The sequence below is a fragment of the Martes martes genome (assembly GCF_963455335.1).
Source record: "Martes martes genome assembly, chromosome: 6".
NCBI classification, from domain to species: domain Eukaryota; kingdom Metazoa; phylum Chordata; class Mammalia; order Carnivora; family Mustelidae; genus Martes; species Martes martes.
The window spans coordinates 26508459-26528055 of NC_137893.1; the positions used below are offsets into that span (position 1 = coordinate 26508459).

The 19597-nt window shown below is 41.0% G+C and overlaps 1 protein-coding gene across 1 annotated transcript; it reads left to right on the plus strand.

The window, feature by feature from the left end:
- Window positions 1-1225: 1225 nt before the first annotated feature.
- Window positions 1226-18932, plus strand: POPDC3 (popeye domain cAMP effector 3). The gene is made up of 4 exons (XM_080806399.1): window positions 1226-1425; window positions 15391-16110; window positions 17095-17203; window positions 18117-18932. The coding sequence occupies exons 2-4, from the start codon at window positions 15626-15628 to the stop codon at window positions 18396-18398; spliced, it is 876 nt and encodes a 291-aa protein (XP_080662525.1). The 5' UTR covers window positions 1226-1425; window positions 15391-15625; the 3' UTR covers window positions 18399-18932.
- Window positions 18933-19597: the final 665 nt, after the last annotated feature.

The following is a 19597-nucleotide window of genomic DNA, read 5'->3' on the forward strand; positions in this document are numbered from 1 at the left end:
AGGGGATCCCACAAAGCTGTCAACACCAGGAGGTGCTGGGAATCATGGAGTCACCTTAGAGTCTGTCATACATGGATGTCTTTGTTGCTTCTGAGTTTTTAAATTAAAAATAACCATAAATACAATCCTTAAAACTTTGTGATGTGCAACACTAAATAAGAGGTAAAATCTAACCCCAGAGTACATCTGGTATCAGAGTTTGTGACCTTCACACTTCCTTGGCCGTATTTCAAATGTAGATATACATAACATGTAAATACACACACCATGGGCTAGATCCGGTTCAAATTTTTTTTCTAACATTTCTGAGTAAATCTCTGGAATGAAGAGTAACAGCAAAGGCTGACCAGTGGAGTGTTTTCTAGCTGTGCATAGTGTTTAGGAATATGAGTATTTGACTCTCAGTTTCAGCACAATTAAAGGAGTTTAATTTTACAGTTTATATTAATTACTGTGGCTGTTATTCTGGGGACCAAAAGAGACACTGATTACTCAATAAATGTTTGCTTCTGGAATCATCATCACCAACATAGTTACATGAAATAAAAGTGAGGGTGCTAAGAGAAGGGAGACGAAATCTTTGAGTAAGGTGTGTGTTTCACTGGTACCTTACTGACTACCCTATGGTTTGATCACCAAAACTAAACAAAACTTCACTAATTTCATGGGAGGAAAAATGCATTTGAGTGTTGCCTGAAATTGCATGCATTTGGCTTAGTGCTGATTTGAACATTTTCTGTCATTTGTATTTTTAATTTTTTTCCTTCTATGGTTGTTTGCGCTTCACCAATTTTTTTTTTTTTTTGAGATGTCCATTGATTTGACCTTTCTTTGTCCCATGCACCCAAATATTCTTATCCCCACTCTGGTCATTTATCTCGTCATTTTGTTTTTGGTGTGTCGGCGGAGAGGGGCACGAGTGCGGGAGTGAGAGGGCACACATAGAGTTGCTTTTCATTTCAGTAGTCAATTCCATCGTTCTCCAGAACAGCGAACACCAGGTTTGTTTCCTAACCGTGATCAGTGTTGACTTCGGGAAACCCTTCTTGGCAAACTTTGGTCCGCAGCGCCCGCCAGGTTTGTCCGCAGACCCGCAAGCTGGTGGCCGCGCCGCTTGCTGCGGGGAGGCCGGGGCGGCCCAGGCCCCTGCGCCGCCGCCGCCGCCCCCGCCCTCCCCGCTCTCCCCGCTGCGCCCCGGGGCGCGCGCCCGTGCCCGGCCCCCGCCCGCGCCGCCGCGCGAGCTCGGGAGTGGGCTGCGGTCACGGCGCGTCCCGGCGCGGGGCCGACACCGGCCGGGTGGGCGGCGAGGAGAGCGCGAGCCGGACGCCGGGGGCTTCGGCGCCGGGCAGCCCGACTCAGCGCGCTTGGCTGGGAAACTTCTGTAGGCGCGAGGCCGGTGCTCTGCGCAGGGTCGGGGAACGAAAGGTAAGAAGGGGAGCCCGGGGGCGCCTCGGCTGCCGCCTTCCGGGAGCTGTCCGCACCCTCGCACCTCGCGCGCTTTGGTGCAACTTTGCCAGCGCGACTTTTACCCCGGCCCCGCCCCAGGGTGGGGGCTGCGAGGCCGCCGACCCCACCGTAGCGCCTTTGCTTCGCCGCCCTGTGCTCCGCGCTGCCCGCACCGCCGCTCCGCTCCCGGCCCCACTAGGGCCAATTCGAGCCCCGGGGTCCGGGTGGCGCCGCTCGCAGCTCCGCTGGCTGAGGGTCCGCGGCTGAGGGCTCCGCGCGCACCAGCCCCTGGCAACTCCAGTCGTCTGCTCTAGAGGTGAATCTTTCCCCCAGATCTTCTGTTTGCCCCACTCTTGGCCAGGCACCTTGGAGCCCAAAGAAAGAGGCCGGATTTTCAAGGGATCAAAGCTGGTCCAAGGGGCCCTGACAGTCTTAGGGTTCATGGGGAAGTGCAGCGGTTGGGAGTTCCTTTCCCTGTCTGCTAGGGGTCTGACTAGGGTCAGGGTTTTCACACTGAGTTGGGGACACGCGAAAGCTGTCTCATTAAAGGTCAAGCTGACCTGTTTTACCTACTTGGGGAATCCACCTTGAAAGAAAAAAAAAAGAAGGAAGGAAGGAAGGAAGGAAGGAAGGAAGGAAACAAAACCACTAAATTACCTAATCACCAAGGTCAGTTACAGAGGTATAATACATTGTGAGAGTCTGTATTTTAGGAAAAGATTAAAGGCACAGAATCAAAATACAGTAATAGGGCTATGACCAAAAAAAAAAAAATGTTTTAGCCAGGAGACATTTGTAAAACATGAAAAAGTTCTACATGTGACTAATAAATGGAAAAGCACAATTAGAAGCCCACTTTTGAACATAATTTAACTTGATTTAGTAAACATCTAGAATGGGACAATCTTCCTTCCTGACTTTTTATTCTAACTCTTTTACTTGGGTTTGAATTTGCAAGCTTGGACATAAAAATTGCATTTTATGGCAGCCTTAAAAAATTATTGGTCCCTGTTCATACTAAGGTTTGGTGGTGGCTATTTTCTGTTCTTTTTAATATTAGGGAATATTGCATGGTCATATCCCTCGTGTGACAGGACAGTAACCTGGCATTGTTCTTTGAGGCAAAAGAAAACCAAACAAGAACTACATGAAACAATACAAACAAAAATTAGATCTCCTTCCACATTACAGAATGAAGAGGTCTAGCTGATCTCAGATGATTTTAAGGCTCTTTCCCTTCCCTGAAGACCAGAGAATTTAGGATATAAATACAAACTGAAATGTAGAGTAAAACATTTTCTGTCCTAAAATTTTATACCTATAAACCGGGAGACACTGGAGAGATGAGTTTCTTTCATCTCCATAGTGTCTCAAAATAGCTGAATCATCGTACTTCCTGTGCTTCTAAATGGTGACATTCTTTGCTTATTAAATCAAAACATGTGCTGGAAAACCAAACTCCCAGGCTTCTTAACCACAAGACTGACTAAGCATTGACACATTGGAGCATTCACGTCTGCTTATTTTGAAACAGTCAAGATCAAGAATGGTAATGAAGTATTGGCTGTAGTGTATGAGTGTAAGAACACGTAAGCAACATGGCAGGCAAGAAGTTTCAAAACTGCTTTGGAAAATATCCAAATGATGGATCGATCTGCAAGCCTGCAAACTGCAGTTGAAATTGGTTTTTATAATTATGGTTGTTGGCCACCTGGGATTGGGAACTATAGAGAGTAAGTCAGAATTGACAAGAGCATATTGAATCATTAATTAGATTTTTTTTTTTATTTTTGAGGAAAAGGGAAAATGTTTCTCTCTGTTACCCAAGTAGTTACAGGAAAATGTCTTAAAGTGAAAGTTATAACAAGCATTTTTATTTTTTTAAGATTTTATTTATTTATTGGTTAGAGAGAGAGACAAAGAGCACAAGCAGGGGGAGGGGCAGACAGAGAAGCAGGCTCCCTGTTAAGCAAGGAGCCAGGTGCAGGACTCGATCCCAGGACCTGGGAATCATGACTGGAGCAGAAGGCAGACACTTAATCAGACTGAGCCACCCAGGCATTTTTAAAAATTAAATAAATAACCAAAAGTTGCTGACCTAGAACAATGCTAGATCACCCTCTGACCCAAAGAATACAAGGACTGATTCACACAGACCCAACATGAGATCTTCTCATTTTGTTCTTCTTCACTTGTATTCTTCAACAGAATAATAAACTCTGGTGACTCTTACACACACAATGAAATTGGTTCTAGAAGACAATCAACTGGCTGAGCCTAGACTAGACTCTTCATTGCTCCGAGCCTTACTTTTCACTCCAGACCATGCTGGTAAAACCACTGAGGTTGCGGAGGTGTTGTGACTCCTGAATGGGTCAGTAAATGGTAGACCGGGTGATTGGCACGTTGTAAGGACACAACTAGTTGTAATTTTCCCCGTCTCCCTAAGTAGGTGTTTGTTGATTGACTGAACAAACTATAAGATGAACAGTAGTTACAGTTTTTGCTTTTAAATTCAAAAACTCTGTGTAGCAAAATCTTGATAATAGTTGAATCTGGATAATAGGTATATGGAGATTTATTATCTAGTATTTTATCTATCTTTGTATGTGTTTACTCATAAGAAAAAAAATTTAAGCATGGACCTGGAAAAAACGCATGATACATTTCTAATCTTGCACTGCACTTTAAATTGCAATTTTAAAATTATTCTATATGGGTTGGAAGGATAGACACAATTATATATAAGGAGTGAGTGGGTGGGGAATGGTACTTGAGAACAATCCATGGGGATCTTCAATTTTTGTGGAATTTTTTTTATTATAAAAAAGACTTTTAAAATGACAATGATGTTTGTTATTGCTGGTCATTGGGTTCATGGATTTTAGTACTTTGAAATTTTTGTATTTAAAAAATTTCAAATTAATATAAAATCACCTTATTATTTTATAAAATTGTTATAAAGAATGCAAATAATACAGATATATACAAAGACAAAAGTAAAGTATCCCCCATTCAGAAATCATCATCTTTAACATTAAGTGTAGATGGTTCCATGTCTTTCCTTGCATTTGTACAAATAGAAGGATATAGATCATGTATTAATTAATACATATGTATTAATATGTAACATGCTACTCTGGGGACACAAATAATGTATATAATCTAGGGTTTGTCTAATTGTGTTCAATCTTTGATGGACATTCTAGAAAACTAGCTTGTTTGTATTTTCATTTATGAGACTTTAGACTCTCTCTTAAAATATAGTATTTATTTAAAAATTTAGTATGCAGGGGCGCCTTGGTGGCTCAGTGGGTTAAGCCTCTGCCTTTGGCTTGGGTCATGATCTCAGAGTCCTGGGATCGAGCCCCACATCAGGCTCTCTGCTCAGCAGGGAGCCTGTTTCCCCCCACTCTCTGCCTGCCTCTCTGCCTACTTGTGATCTCTCTCTGTCAAATAAATAAATAAAATCTTTTTTAAAAAATTTAGTATGCAATAACTAACTTTAAATGAGTCTTAAGTAACTTAGGGTAATTTGCATATAAGAGATATTTTTAGTTATTTAAAATAGATCTCATAATTTGAAAGTAAGCTTAAATTGTATCAACATTTGAATTTCACTAAAATGCAAGCTCCAGGAGGGCAGGGATTTATTGAATTATTGCATATTAATTAACAATATTTTCCTGGCCATTCGAAATTTCATGACACAGTCAATTATGTTATACTGTTTGTTTTGAAATGAAGCATCATGTCAATGCAAGGGAAATATTAGGGAACAATTTAAGCATAGCACAGATTTTTTGCTTGCTCATGGATCATTTACTCAACCAGAATATCAGGTGAATACATTAAGCTATAACCAGCTGACTTAAGCCATACAGGAATACACAAGACACAAATACACGTATACCTGAAACATCTGCCAGCTACCTTGGTTCACCACAGGTTATCCTGCAAGAGTGGGTTCTGCTATTCTTTTGCAGTGGCAAACTTTTCTGTATAAAAACACAACCTTCAGCATCCTGAGAATGTCTAAGCATCTTGATTCAACATGTCAAATAGTGCATACGCAAGGAAAGGTTCAATGATGAAAAGAAACGTGAAATAATCAAACATTTCAAAAGAATCAGGAGAATATGTAGATTTCCAGCAGAAGTAAGGGAATGACCTACGTTGCTTATCCACAGGCAGTGCTACCACAGTAAGAGGAAATCTATGGTTAGAATAACTTCCAAGTATTACAAGTCAAGAAAAACAAGACCGAAAGAAATAGAAGAAATGGAAAGATTGTAGAGCATGTGGATTGAGGACCAAACAAGAAACAGTCTCCCACAATCAAAGAGAAAGCTCCTGTCTCGTGCAAACGCTTTGAAAGGAAATCTCCATACCCTGCAGAAGTGCTCCTTTTACCACTAGTGGTGACTGGTTTGGTGGTTTCAAACAACACTGACCCTGATGTGTGGTCCACCTGGTTTATCTGGCCAGAAAAAATGAAAAAGACTCTAACCAGTTAGCTAGATCACATGAGCTTGTTAGGCATGTGAGAAAGAAACACGAGAACCTGAACTACATAAACATAGAAAGGTGAGTTCATTTGCTGCATATAGGTCACTTGGAGGAAAAGGAAGTGAAGGTGTCTACCTTTGATTCATATCAAGAGAAGACCATTTAATGGATCCATGGATCTGGCTTATCTTGCATTTTTCATCATGAATGTCTGGTGAACTTACTGCTTGACATGATAGCAGCTGCTCGAAAGTGAATGGCCTGCTTGTGCCAGGTTTACTGCTGTTTCGTCAGAGTAAGAATTATAGGACACTGATTGGTCCAACATGGGCCCACCGTCCCATTCCTGTGTTGCTCAAAAAGTTATAATTTCTTTTTTTCCTGTCTTTTTTTTTTAAAGATTTAATTTTTTATTTCACAAGCAGGGGGAGAGGCAGAGGAGGAGGGAGAAGCAGGCTCCTGCAGCGCAGGGGAAGCCTGATAGGGGACTCAATCCCAGGACTCTGGAATCATGACCTGAGCTGAAGGCAGTGGCTTAACCCACTGAGCCACCCAGGTGCCCCCAAAAAGTTGTAATTTCTTAAGAAGACATTTAAATTCACTGAATCTAGAACCAAAGGAAGAAAACAAGAATGTTATTGACTTGTTCCAGTAAGTCCAGATATTTAGATTCAAACTATACATGAAACAGTGTGTCATTATTTGCATCTGTCTGGGAGTGATTCTGAGCTCTATCATTTGTGTATCCTTAGGCAACCTCCTTCACTTCCCTGTACCTCAGTTTTCTCATCTGTAAAACAGGGACAATAGAACTATATATTTCAAAAAGTTGTAAGGATTAAGTGACACAATGTTTTAGTATTCTTAGAAACATGCCTGGCACATAGTAAATGCTCAGTAAAAGTCGGATGCTGGTAGTAGCGGTGGTAGTAGCAGTCATAGTAGTAAATGAGGTTCAAGAAGATGGCAATGAGATATTGCATTAATTTCCCATTGCTCAACTCATCTGAACGTGGTGGAGTCCCACAATGAGAGGAGTTACAGAGCTATTTATTTGAGTTTCTGTAGTCTGTCTTTTGAGTGTTAATCTCTAGATGTGTCTGAGACATCAAGTATTTGCCCTATGAATATGGCTCAGTTTTGCAAAGAACTAAGCTGGAAGTCACCCAAGGAAACTTGGTATTCCAGGAATTTTGGAGATTGTATATGAATGACATAATTATTCTGGAAATTGCCCATGTGTCCAAATGCTTGACAGTGTTGGGGCTGTCTGACTCCACTAAGGAGAACCTGTAAGGTATTGCTGGGAACCACTGTGAATTTACATGTAATTCCCAGGGCCGCTCTTGGTGTCTTGTTTTCCAGAGACTATTCTTCAAAAGTATTACTGTTCTTACCTGATTTTCCCGATTCAAAGCTATCAAAGATTGCATGCCTTCTCCGTAGAGAAGATTGCATGTCTTCTTCCAACTCCATCATAAAATGTAGATTATTAGATTAATGAAAGTCTCATGTGTAGTAAGTACTCATAATTGGGTGTGTGTATTAGTTTCCTACTGCTTTATAACACAGTACCACAAATAGTGGCTGAAAACACCACAAATTCATTATTGCATAGTTTTTGTGGGTCAGGCGTCCAGGGACAGCTGAACTGGCACACTGCACTCCTCATTCGGAGTCCAAGGCCCTCCTCCAAGATTTTCAGGTGGTTGGCAGAATTCAGCTCCTTGTTGTTGCAGGACTGACATTCCCGTTATCTTGGTAACTGTTAGTTGGGGACTTCTTTCAGCTCGCAGAGACAGTCCTTGGGTTGTGGCCCCCATAAGCAGTTCACAGCATGGTATTTGCTTTCTTCCAGACCAGTAGGAACATGACTCTCTCATTTTCAATCCCTCTCTAATCCTACAATCTTATATAGATTAATAATCACAGGTGATTATTCCAGCACCATTTGCCATATAATGTGAATCAAGAAAGCCTCTGTCCCATCCCATTCACAGGTCTTCCACACTCAAGGACAGAGGATTATAGCATGTGTAAACCAATGAGACAGGAACCTTGGGGGCCATCTTACAATTTTGCCTACGTGATAAAGTGAGAAATCAGATATAGCAGCAGGTAATCAAATGGACATTAGCAAAGACATGAGAATCAGAGAAGTCTGGTGTGGGCTGTAGGCATGTTCTTTAATTTTCTCGAGTCTCAAGAGAAGCCAAGTTCTCATTGGTATGGAAGGTCAAAGGCATATTCCAGCCCAAAAGCCTACTCGTACATGAAGAAACTCGTACATGAAGAAAATATATTTTCATATATTATATGAAAACAAAGGCTGGTATAGACCCTCTGGAATCCAGAAGACCACAATTCAATCTCCACTACAAAATTTATGAGATTATCTGTCTGGGATTTCCAATGTATTCCATGAGGTATCATCAGAAGATGAAATGAGAAAATGAAACAGTGGGATATAGTTGCTTGGGAAAGTGTAATTCTCCCAAGGCAAAAGGAAAAAGTAGTGACTTCCTTGGTAGGATAAAGAGGCCAAGAGCTATAGTGGGGTTGGCCACCACCTATGTAGGCAGAAACCAGATGGCGACATCTATGCCATGGATAACATCTGATGATTGTAGCGTGTGAATACTGTAGCCAATATCATTTACATTTATATCAATTCTCTGTTCTTAATCTTAGATAATTCTTCCATATTTATACACTTATACATTATACATATGCACTGTTTGCCCAGTGTCATGCCAAGTCTTTTTCATTTCCTTTCTGTGTTACTTGAGAGGCTCTAGACCAGCACTGTCCAAGAGAAATATAATGCAAGTCACATACATAATTTTAAATTTTCTAATAGCGATATTGAAAAATAAGACATGGGCAGAATTAACTTTAATGTTTTATTTAACCCAGTATTTCTAAAACATAATCATTTCAGCCTATAGTCAATATAGAAGTTACAATGACATATTCTTTATCTTTGTGCTAAGTCTTTGAAATCCACATATATAACACATCTCAATTCAGACCAGCCACATATGGCTAATGGCTACCATATTGGACAGCACAACTCTAGAGTTCTAGCTAAGGCCTCGGATCATGGGCATTTAATTTCAACTGTCATTCTCTCTGTGCTCACTTTCTAGCTCATCTTGCCAACCCCAGGCTTTCTTCAGTATTGTCTTGCATAATAGGAACTATTAAAGATCCCTCTGTCCTGCCTCTTACTTTCTGCTGTGAAGTCTGTTGGTAGAGCAAGAATATTAGGTTAATTGAGGATGAACCTGTGTTCCCCTTTCCTCTGATTTCTTCCCAAACTTTGGGATCTCTTAAAATTCCAAAGGGTCTTAAACCCTTTTTTGATCCTCTGTCTCAAGAGGGACACTTCTTCCTCACAGTATAATATATGCTTTCCTTTCTTTCTAGTCCAACATCTAAATCATTGATTCAGGTATTAGATCTCACTGGGGCTTCTTACTTGTTCCAAAATTATTCTGAACACTGCATTTATAGCTGAGCATTGTTATCCTTATCAGTCATTGAACATTTATTGAAGACTCACTCTGTGCTAGACAGAGGGGAATTCCATAAATGTTTCCATACATACACACATAAAATAATTAACCAATAAAGCAGACATATGACCAAATATATATGACCAATGACCTATATATATATAAAATGGTCAGTATAACATAACATATGATGGAAGCCATGTTGACAGATAATAAAGGCCATAAAATTTCAGAGCTAGAAGGTGCAATTCAGGCCACCCTGTTAAGGAAAGGCTGCTGCAAAATATCCACAAGGCTTGAGCCCTCTTGGAATGATGAGTGGCAAGGAAGGAAAATGCTTCCCCACCTGAGCAAAGCACGGGAATGAGAACACACAAGGCAAAAATGTGCCTTTCCAGCTCCTTCAAAATAGGAATTAAAATCAGATCCTTTACTGTACAGGCTGTTCTGGTGTCTCTCAACCTCACCGCCCCCCCAACAGTTCTTAACCCTGGCTGCTCATCAGAAAATGCCAGTGCCTGGGCCCCACCACCATAAGTAATTAAATGAGTGGTCTCTAGAGTGGGGCCCCAATCATTAATGCAGTATTAAGACCCGCAGTCTAAATTCTATTCCTCTATTAGGCTCTATATTTGAACCCATGCTAGGAAAAGTCTTCTATTCCTTACCACACAGAGTCACGTTATTTTAGAGCCAGAAGGGACCTCACATTATTTTGTCCAACACTTCCATTTTACCAGTGAGGAAACAGGTCTAGCAAGATTAAAATCACACAGCTCTTTAGGGGCATGGCTAACACTAGAACCTTGCTTTTAAGTAACAGTGTCAGCTGAACCGAGTAGACACAGAATGGAGCACTAACACCAGCACTACTGGCCCCGGCAGACAGTGAGAATCAAAAGCACAAGAGTAACCAGCACGGAAGGACAGCCCGTGGTCAGCCAGGAAGGAATAAAGCAGAGGTCCGGCAAACAAACAAGGGTAATTCAGAAACCATGCAGGAACAACATAAAATAATGACCCTCAAACTTTAATGTGCATCAGAATCAACTGGGAGCTTATTGGAAGGGCATCTTCTTGGGTCCCTTCCAGGCTCAGTAATTCTAGGGTGGGGCCAGGGAAGGAACAGTCTAACAAGCCACCCGGGTGACACATCAGTGACTTGAGGATACCTGCACTAAACACTAATCTGAGGTAGAAGAGTAATGTTGTCTTCCAGGGACTGGCTTCTTGGCTATTGGAAAATAAAGACTCAAGGGTGGGTTGGTTATGGGGGCACCCCTACCCGCCGCAGGAGGTCAGGACCCGGATAGGGAAGAACAACAGAGATCGCCCCTGCAGGAATGAATATATTTAGAATTTGAAATTTAAAGTTGGGTAGCCACGACAGTAACATTTGTATTTGTGTACTGAATTGTAATCCTCTGGGTGAAAGAAAGCTTTTAAAAACTGAGTTCTCCAAAAGGCTCAGCTCTGTAAAAGGCAAGCCACAAGTACAGCGATGCCATCTCTCTATCATTTTTAAATTTGCCAAGAAGTTTTAATATAGATTTCCTCATCTGAATCTTCGAGCACCCTTTAGAATGGACCGAATAAGTGATACTACCTCTGCTCGACTGATGAATAAACATGCCTGAATTTATCTAAGCAACATGGAGGGAACGAATGTGTACATTCTCTAAACCCGGCTACTGTGGAAGCAGAATAATAAATGTGGTTTAGTCTGTGAGCTTCGGAATCAGGCAGGACTGGGTGGAATGTTAGTCCCCGTATGAGCAAGGGGACCTGAAACAATTTGCTTACCTTCTCTGGGTTTTTATTTTTCTCATCTGTAAGATGGAGATGTAACACCTTCCCCGGGGGGTTGTTGTGAAGGTTAAGTGAGGTAATTTCTAAATACTTCTGGCAAGTAGGTCCTGAGTAAGTATACCTCCTTGAGAATAAGTAGAGAAAACCAGCTTTAAGCAAATGATTATTTTTGCATATGGAGCACATACCAAAGTTAGGATCTATTCCAATTAATGAGTAGAATATTGATGGAATTTTTATCTTCTGGGTTGCCTAGCAACCAAAACTAACCCAATACCACAAGCTACGAGAGAGTTGTTGTTTTTAATCAGATTAAAATTCCACTGCTCTTAAGGAACTCAATTTCTATGAAGACAAAAGGATTCCCCTATGAGTTTGGAGCTGTGCCAGACATTTAAATAAGTAGCGTCCCACCTCTTCAGTGATTTTGTACCAAACTGCCTTGGATGTTGGAATAGTCCCTACTTCTTTTCCCCTGGGTGACAGAAGATTTTAGATCATCCATTAAATCAGAGAGAGAACAGGCATGGAGAAGGCAGCCCGCTTGCACCTGGATACCAGGGTACTCAATCAACGCTCCCTGAGGGCCAGAAATAAAAAAACATTTGTCTTTGCCCCTTAAGAGTTTCAGAAGCTAGGAGAGGAAGTCCGCCAGTGTTGAATAATAATACAGCAAATTATGTCATGAGTGGCTTTCTAGGTCTATCTCCCTGGCCCCGGCGGTGAGCATTATGGATGGAGCGGTACACGTGGATATGGCAGGTCTTAAATATTCGGTGTTAGGATTATTATTTTCCTGGCAAACCAATCTGGACAGAATATCCCACTGTGTCCCAACATGTTCATATCCGATTCCCAGCCTTGAAAGGTGGCCCTGCCTGCTGGTGAGGGCATGGCTTTGAGTGGACTGGGACTCCCACCTCGCGGCTGGGACTTCTGCCTCTCTTACCTCAAGCCCGTTACTTGGCCGATCTTGTGCTCTGCTTTTCTCATTTGCAAGCAGGGCATGATGATTTAGAGTCTGCCTTCCCCACGGCAACGAGTCTAGTGCAGTGAAATAAAAAATGTACAAGTTGTAAATAGATAAACGCAATTTCTGAGCTAGTCTTAATCAGTTGGTCCCAATTCTCCATCATATTTCATGGAGCATGCTTGTACCTGCCTTTAAGGTTCCTCTATAACTTATTCCTCTATAACTCAGGGTCTTACAGTCTAAGGAGTAGAAAGGGGGGAGCTGGGAATTATTGTGCTTATTTGCACTTAATTTTTGTCTCCATCATTTGTCCGCGTGCTAATTTCTCTTGCGGGGAAGGTGGGCTTTGTTGCTGGAGAATCCATTGTGCTACTTTGGCATCTCAACGTTTATTTACCCAAAAACAGGACTTAAGGCCTCCAGGCCTTCTAAGCAGGCAGCTGGCCGATGAATCACGTTCAGTCAGAGTGTGCTGCTGGCACACATCAGAGGAACACTCATGCCCGTCACCTGCCCCTGTCAGTTCTTTCTCTTCTAATAAAATACATCTGTTTTGGTGACTGAATAAAAACACACCAAGTGGAGAAAGGCTGGGTGTGGAGTAATTTAATCAGGGCAAGTCAGCACTCCATGTTGCTGTGTGGAGTGATACAGGAGCAAAGACAGGAAGATGATTTGGTAGTAGCTTCTTGAAACAGAAGCCACTGGAAAGGACCGGAAGCACAGTTCCTCTGATGATCACAATGGGTCACCCTCCTGGAATGCAGGTGGCCCAGTCTGTCCCCCAAGTCCCGATCGTCAGGGGACAAGATTCCCAGAAGCTCCCTTCTGCATTGCCGCAAAGGTTTTACATGGCCCTTCTCTGTTAGTATCATTTTAACATTTTGTTGAGGATTATAAATTTTTAAGGGAAGTTCAAACCGAAGTTCAGAGCTCTGCCAGCAGTGCTTTTTAATATTGGCTTTCGTGGCTGTGTTAGGTATCCTGAGGAACTGATTAATTTAAAATACCCTAGTTTTAAAAGTGAAACAGCAGGGAGACTGACATTTGCAGTCTGGTATTCTGCAGTTCTCACTACTCATTGTATTTTTTAAAAAATTTTCTTTGTTGTGAATATCCAGTAGTGTATAATTTTGTGTTGTGCTTAAAGAGGAGAAAGTAAACGCTTTCAGGGTGCTGGTCTGCCCCGACTCACATCATCTCACAGAGTGATGGGGGAGGCATGAACTAGGGAGCACGGGGGGGGGTTAAAGTACATTTGAAAGTAGCTTTAGTACAAATAGCAATGCAAGTTCTAGGTCTGTGTTATTTACTTTTTCTTTTTTTATTGATTCACCTGGTGATGCTGTTAAAGGCATTACTTGCTGAGAAAAGGATCCGCTATCCAGGATGAAGAGCCAGAACTCCAACGGCGGCTCCTTTACTTCCATTTCTAGTTCTGTTGGTGATTATACTGTCCCTTTTTTACTTCAGCCAAGTCATTTTCACCTCTCCGTGTATATTTTTTTTCCTATGAGACAAGATCTGTGATATTCGATATTTTATTAACAGGTGTTCTGGAAATGATCTATCTCAAAAATAAAAGCACTAAATATAGCACTTAAGCTCAAGGCTTCTGAATGTTGTTATGGTTTAAAAATCCAGTCTACTGAATGCTTCACAGTGAAACTATTTATCGTTAAGAAATCTGGGGGTAAATGATACATATCCTACAGCTCTATCATCCTGGGTGAATCTCTCCTGACTCAGATCACACATTAGCATTTTTACCATATGGCTCAAAGGGTAGAGAATATATGTGCAGAGGAACAAGTCGGTAACATTTTTTGACCATCTGGTAAATAAATGTGTAAGCAGCAGGGATTTTAATATTATTTATTTAGTTATATGGGTGCAGACTTTAACTTGAAATAACCTCTAATACAGTAAGGTAGATCTGAATTTATATGTCTCAAATAATTTTGTTCTAATTCATGAAACAGAATCCTGGTCTACTCTGTGCTCGTAAAATCAGACTCCTCACCTGGATGGAACTAGAGGGTATTATGCTGAGCGAAATAAGTCAATCAGAGAAAGACAATTATATGATCTCTCTGATATGAAGAATTTGAGAGGCAGGGCAGGGGATTGTGGTGGGGGTTAGGGAAGGAATGAAACAAAATGAAACAAGATGGGATCGGGATGGAGATGAACCATAAGAGACTCTTAACCTCAGGAAACAAACCGAGGGTTGCTGGGGGGTGGGGGGTATGGATAGGGTGGTTGGGTTTTGGACATTGGGGAGGGTATGTGCTATGGTGAGTGCTGTGAAATGGGTAAGCCTGATGGTTCACAGACCTGAACCCCTGGGGCAAATAATACATTATATGTTAATTTAAAAAATCGGACTCCTAATTACGTGTTTCTCGTGTTTATTGTTTTAGTAGGGCTCCTTACAGTGCCTCGTTTAAAGTCTTTTTCAAGAGAGGCCCCATGATTGGATCCAGCGTCCAGACTTACAGGCAAAAGTTCTGCTCTATCCTGACCACTGTGTGACCTGAGAGAAATTATTTGGCCTCTCGAAGCCTCGAATTCATCTGTAGTGAATTCCATTGTCAAACAGTTCTCTCTCGGAGGGTGGGCCACGAAAGGCCATGGATCAATGCATCAGAATCACGTGGGGGGGCCTGTGAAGATACTAACCCACAGGCCCTACCCTCAGACAGTCTGACTCTGTATGCCTGCACAGAGCCTATGAATCTGCATTTTTAGTCATTGTCGCAAGAGATTCTGAGGTACACTGAGCTATTATTAGGAAGACCAGTTGATGACAGCACCTAGCTTTCTAGCAAAATATGTAGTTAGCTAGGTCTAACGAATATTAAAATTTTGGGAAATAATTTTTTATTGTTATTAAACATAACCCTAAAACTATACATGTTCTGTCCTAGAAACTTAACAGCCTTTGTGCCCTCTCTGTATTATTCCTTTTAACTAAAGCGAATATATAATTATGTCAAAATAAAATGTTAAAAAATATTCTAACTTCATAGAAAATAGGATATCAACTTGAATAGTAAGGCTAGGGATTCAATTAAATATACCCCTCAATTTTCCTGTCTAATTAGATCCTTCTTTTTTTTTTTTCTTGTCCAGGAAACCATAAAATATCTGTGGACTAGATCTGAATCAGGAGCCCAGATGAACTTAAAGAAGCTAGCCTGGGATTTTTAGTTTTTCAAGATCTAATCACTACAACCCCAGGGTCTAGGCTGTCTCGGGTTTTGTAAGGATGTAGGGAAACTCTGATGATGGAAAAACAAAGGACTTAACTACTTGCTTCAATATCATCTAATGTCAGCTGAAAAGTGAACCAGACAAAAGGACAGCCATGGAGAGAAATTCAAGTCTGTGGACGAACCTGATAGATGAGCACCCAGTCTGCATCACCTGGAAACAGGAGGCCGAAGGAGCCATTTATCATCTTGCCAGTATTTTATTTGTAGTAGGTTTCATGGGCGGCAGTGGATTCTTCGGGCTCCTCTACGTCTTCAGTTTGCTGGGCTTGGGTTTTCTCTGCTCTGCCATCTGGGCTTGGGTCGATGTCTGCGCAGCCGACATATATTCCTGGAATTTCGTCCTGTTCGTCATCTGCTTCATGCAGTTCGTTCACATTGCGTATCAAGTGCGCAGCATAACTTTTTCCCGAGAATTCCAGATGTTGTACAGCTCCCTTTTCCAGCCTCTGGGGACCTCTTTGCCCGTCTTCAGAACAATCGCTCTGAGCTCTGAAGTGGTGACTTTGGAAAAGGAACACTGTTACGCAATGCAGGGGAAAACCTCCATTGATAAACTCTCCCTGCTTGTTTCGGGAAGGTTTGTACTCTTGGCCTTCCTCTATAGTAGTTATTTCTGCTGTACGAGCTACTAGCTGGTGTTTCTTTTTGCTACACTTTTCCATCTTAACATAACACAGTCCTGGGCGGCTTCTTAGCACCGTGAGGCATGAGAAACCCCTTGACACATACGTGAGTCACGGACATAGGCATTTAGAGGACATGCTGCTATTTACTCGAAGCAGGATATAATCTAGAGCCTTAATATTTCTTCTTAGAAATCAAATGTACAAATGGGTTTGTCTGGATATGCTCTTTGTTTCCAAGCTAGTCACTGAGCGTCAAGAACAGGATGGTGCCAGCTTCAATTAATACTCAATGTTGGCATCCAAAGTACTTTAAATAAAAGACTCTGATGGAGCATTCTTTTAAGTAATAGAGAACATTTAAGTTGTATAATGATCAATTTTTTCAGTAAATTCTAGAATTGCCTACTTGCTAGAAGCAGGGGGTGCACCATATATATTTTTTATATTTATATTTGTAGGTATATACATTTTGAAAACACAAGGTTCAGGGGAAGAAACAATAATGTTTAAATGTCTTTAAAAGCTTAAATATTTAGTCAACAGAGGTATCTACAATGATACTCCTTTATATTCTGCAGTGTTTTCCTACTTAATTTAAAATCTGACTGAGAGCATTGAAACTTTGGCTTGAAGTATCTTGAAATTTAATAAATCCACACAAATGGGCACATACCATCCATGTACACCTTGATGCGCTATCTGATGAATTTCACCCAATATTCCAGAACCCCAACTGTGAGGAACATCCGTACATGTTCAGTCTTACAGGAGATTTTGTCACCTACTCTAATGTATGAATTTAATATTTCAGCCTACAAAATTCTAAAAGCCATAAAGGCCATCAGAGATCTGAAATACTGCTCCCTCCCCCTTGCCTTCAGTTATAGGTTTGCTTTCTCCCTCTCTCACAAATGATGTTCTTTGTGTTTGGGTAGGATCAGAGTGACCGTTGATGGCGAATTTCTGCATTACATTTTCCCCTTCCAGTTCCTGGATTCTCCTGAATGGGACTCACTGAGACCCACAGAGGAAGGCATCTTCCAGGTAAGGGATAATTGGACCACAGAGTGAGCACTGCCTCTTCCAAACAGATGTTTGTTTAAAAACAGGCAAACAAATAAAGCAGCCGATGACAGAGCAATGATTTATATTCAACTTCGGAATGTACTTTGCAGCATGCGTTGACTTCCCAGTTCTCTTGCTGATTACCGTGTCTGTGGAGGGCCAGGGACAAGAAAAAGAACGGGTTTTGTATATGGCAGAAAGAGTCCACGAAAGATGCTCTTCAATTTTCCTTTGCTTAGCTGCATATATGGAGATTAAAATACAGTTAATTGAGATTTGACTAAAACACTGCCACTGACACAGTGTAGAGAAACACCAATAATTTAAAAGCCTGCCCTTATTACAAAAATGAGTGATTCTTAAGATTTAAAATGCTAATAGATTTCAGTTGTTTTCTAGCCAAAAAAAAACCTAAACTTTCCTACAATGAATACATGTAACATACGTTTGTGTATGCAACTATAAATTCATATACATATGCAGAATAGGTAAATAAATTCCATTTTGTGCTACAGAAATGATTAGAATTAAATATTTGTCTGCAGTCTTTGGGACTGACTTGGAAATACTTCTCTAACGTTCGCCAACTTCATTATTTTTTAGTATCAAGTAGCTCTCGCTTCAGTAAAAGGCAAAAATACATGCACCCAGATTTTGAAAAGAGGTGAATTGGGAATGGACACAACGTTGTGATTGTTCATGTTATAAATTATGTATGTACCAAGACATTTTGTAGTTTCTCCCCATTTTTACCCCATATTGTGAGTCAGCTTTTTTAACCTAAGAAATCAGCAAGTGAAAGTCATTTAAAATAGGGGCAAAAAAAAAAAAAGGCAGAACGTTAGTTGCTTCCTAATCTTTGTTTTTTATGTGGCCTTACACTTTTTTTTAGGTAACCCTCACAGCAGAAACTGATTGTCGATATGTGTCTTGGAGGAGAAAGAAATTGTATTTGCTCTTCGCTCAGCATCGTTACATCTCCCGCCTGTTTTCAGTTTTAATTGGCAGTGACATTGCAGATAAACTCTATGCCTTGAATGACAGGGTATATACAGGAAAAACATACCACTATGATATTCGGTTACCCAACTTCTATCAAATGTCAAGTCCAAAAATACGCAAATCACCCCTGACAGAACATTTCCGGAATTCCAGACGGGGTTGTGATAAGTGATATCAGAGTCGGAAGTTTTATAATCATAGAAAAGACCCTCTTCATCATTCCCCAAATGAAATACAGAAAATTGCACTCACTATTATTTTTATAAATCAAACTCAGAGGCAAGATGCCACTGCCAGCTGTTTGACTCATCTCAACTTCTGCATTGTGAATAAAGTTTACAAATTTCTCTGTATTTCTTATTGGAATAGATGGGGGGGGATGAATAACTGTGCGCAGTTTCTCCTTTTCTGTGTCAGAACTGGAAGGATGGAATTTTGTGTTCTCAAATATTTCCTCAGATCTATTCAAATCTGATGTCCTGCCCTATTGAGTTGGGCACTGCTTCTCAAGAAGCAGCCAGAAAGTGCTCTCAGCATGAGAGTGGGCTGTGACTGTCCACATCAGTGTTTCCAGAATTGACTTTTGGCCATAACCTCTGACAAAAGCAAGGTGGATTACTGTGGTAGGCAGTGATTATTTATTTTAAATGTGAAGTTGTTTACTATGACTAGAAAGTAGAATAAATGCAAGAGATGATATGCCCATCTTGAAGGCTATTTTATTGCAACAAATACGTTATCAGCTCAATCTTTCAGTAACATTCAAAAAAGAGGCATTTCGTGGAAGACAAAGATGTATATTAATTACGGAGTAAAAAGAATACCCAGGAACAAATAGTAAAAACGTTGCACAGTGTTTCAGTCTCACACAGTTAGCCGAAAGAGCAAGTGTGAATGGTCTGACTGGACAGCAAGGGACCTGTAGTGAAAGCTCTACCCACCACACAAACACGGGAGACCATTCGACATCATAAAGAAGAGCTACCAGACAGATGGGCAATCTGATCCCTATCTTCAGAAAACTGGTTCTCTGGAGATCATGAGCAGGCCACGTTCCTTGGTAGAAAGATAAATCATCAGACATTTAACCAATACGTATTGAGCACCTGCTTTGGCTCCACGTGCTGTCCTGAGCACTAGTGATACCTCAGGTAACAGATCCCATCCCTCAAAGAACTTACATTCCAGGGTGAGAGAGACCAATAATAAAATAAAACAGAAAAACCTAGAGTTAAAAAGAGTGTCACCATGGAGGGAGAGAGATTAATTAGGGACGGTGGGTAGAATGGGGCATTGTCATTTTAATAGGATGGTCAAAGAAGGCCTGAATGAGAAGGTAACTTTTTTTTAAATTTTTTTTATTTTTTATTT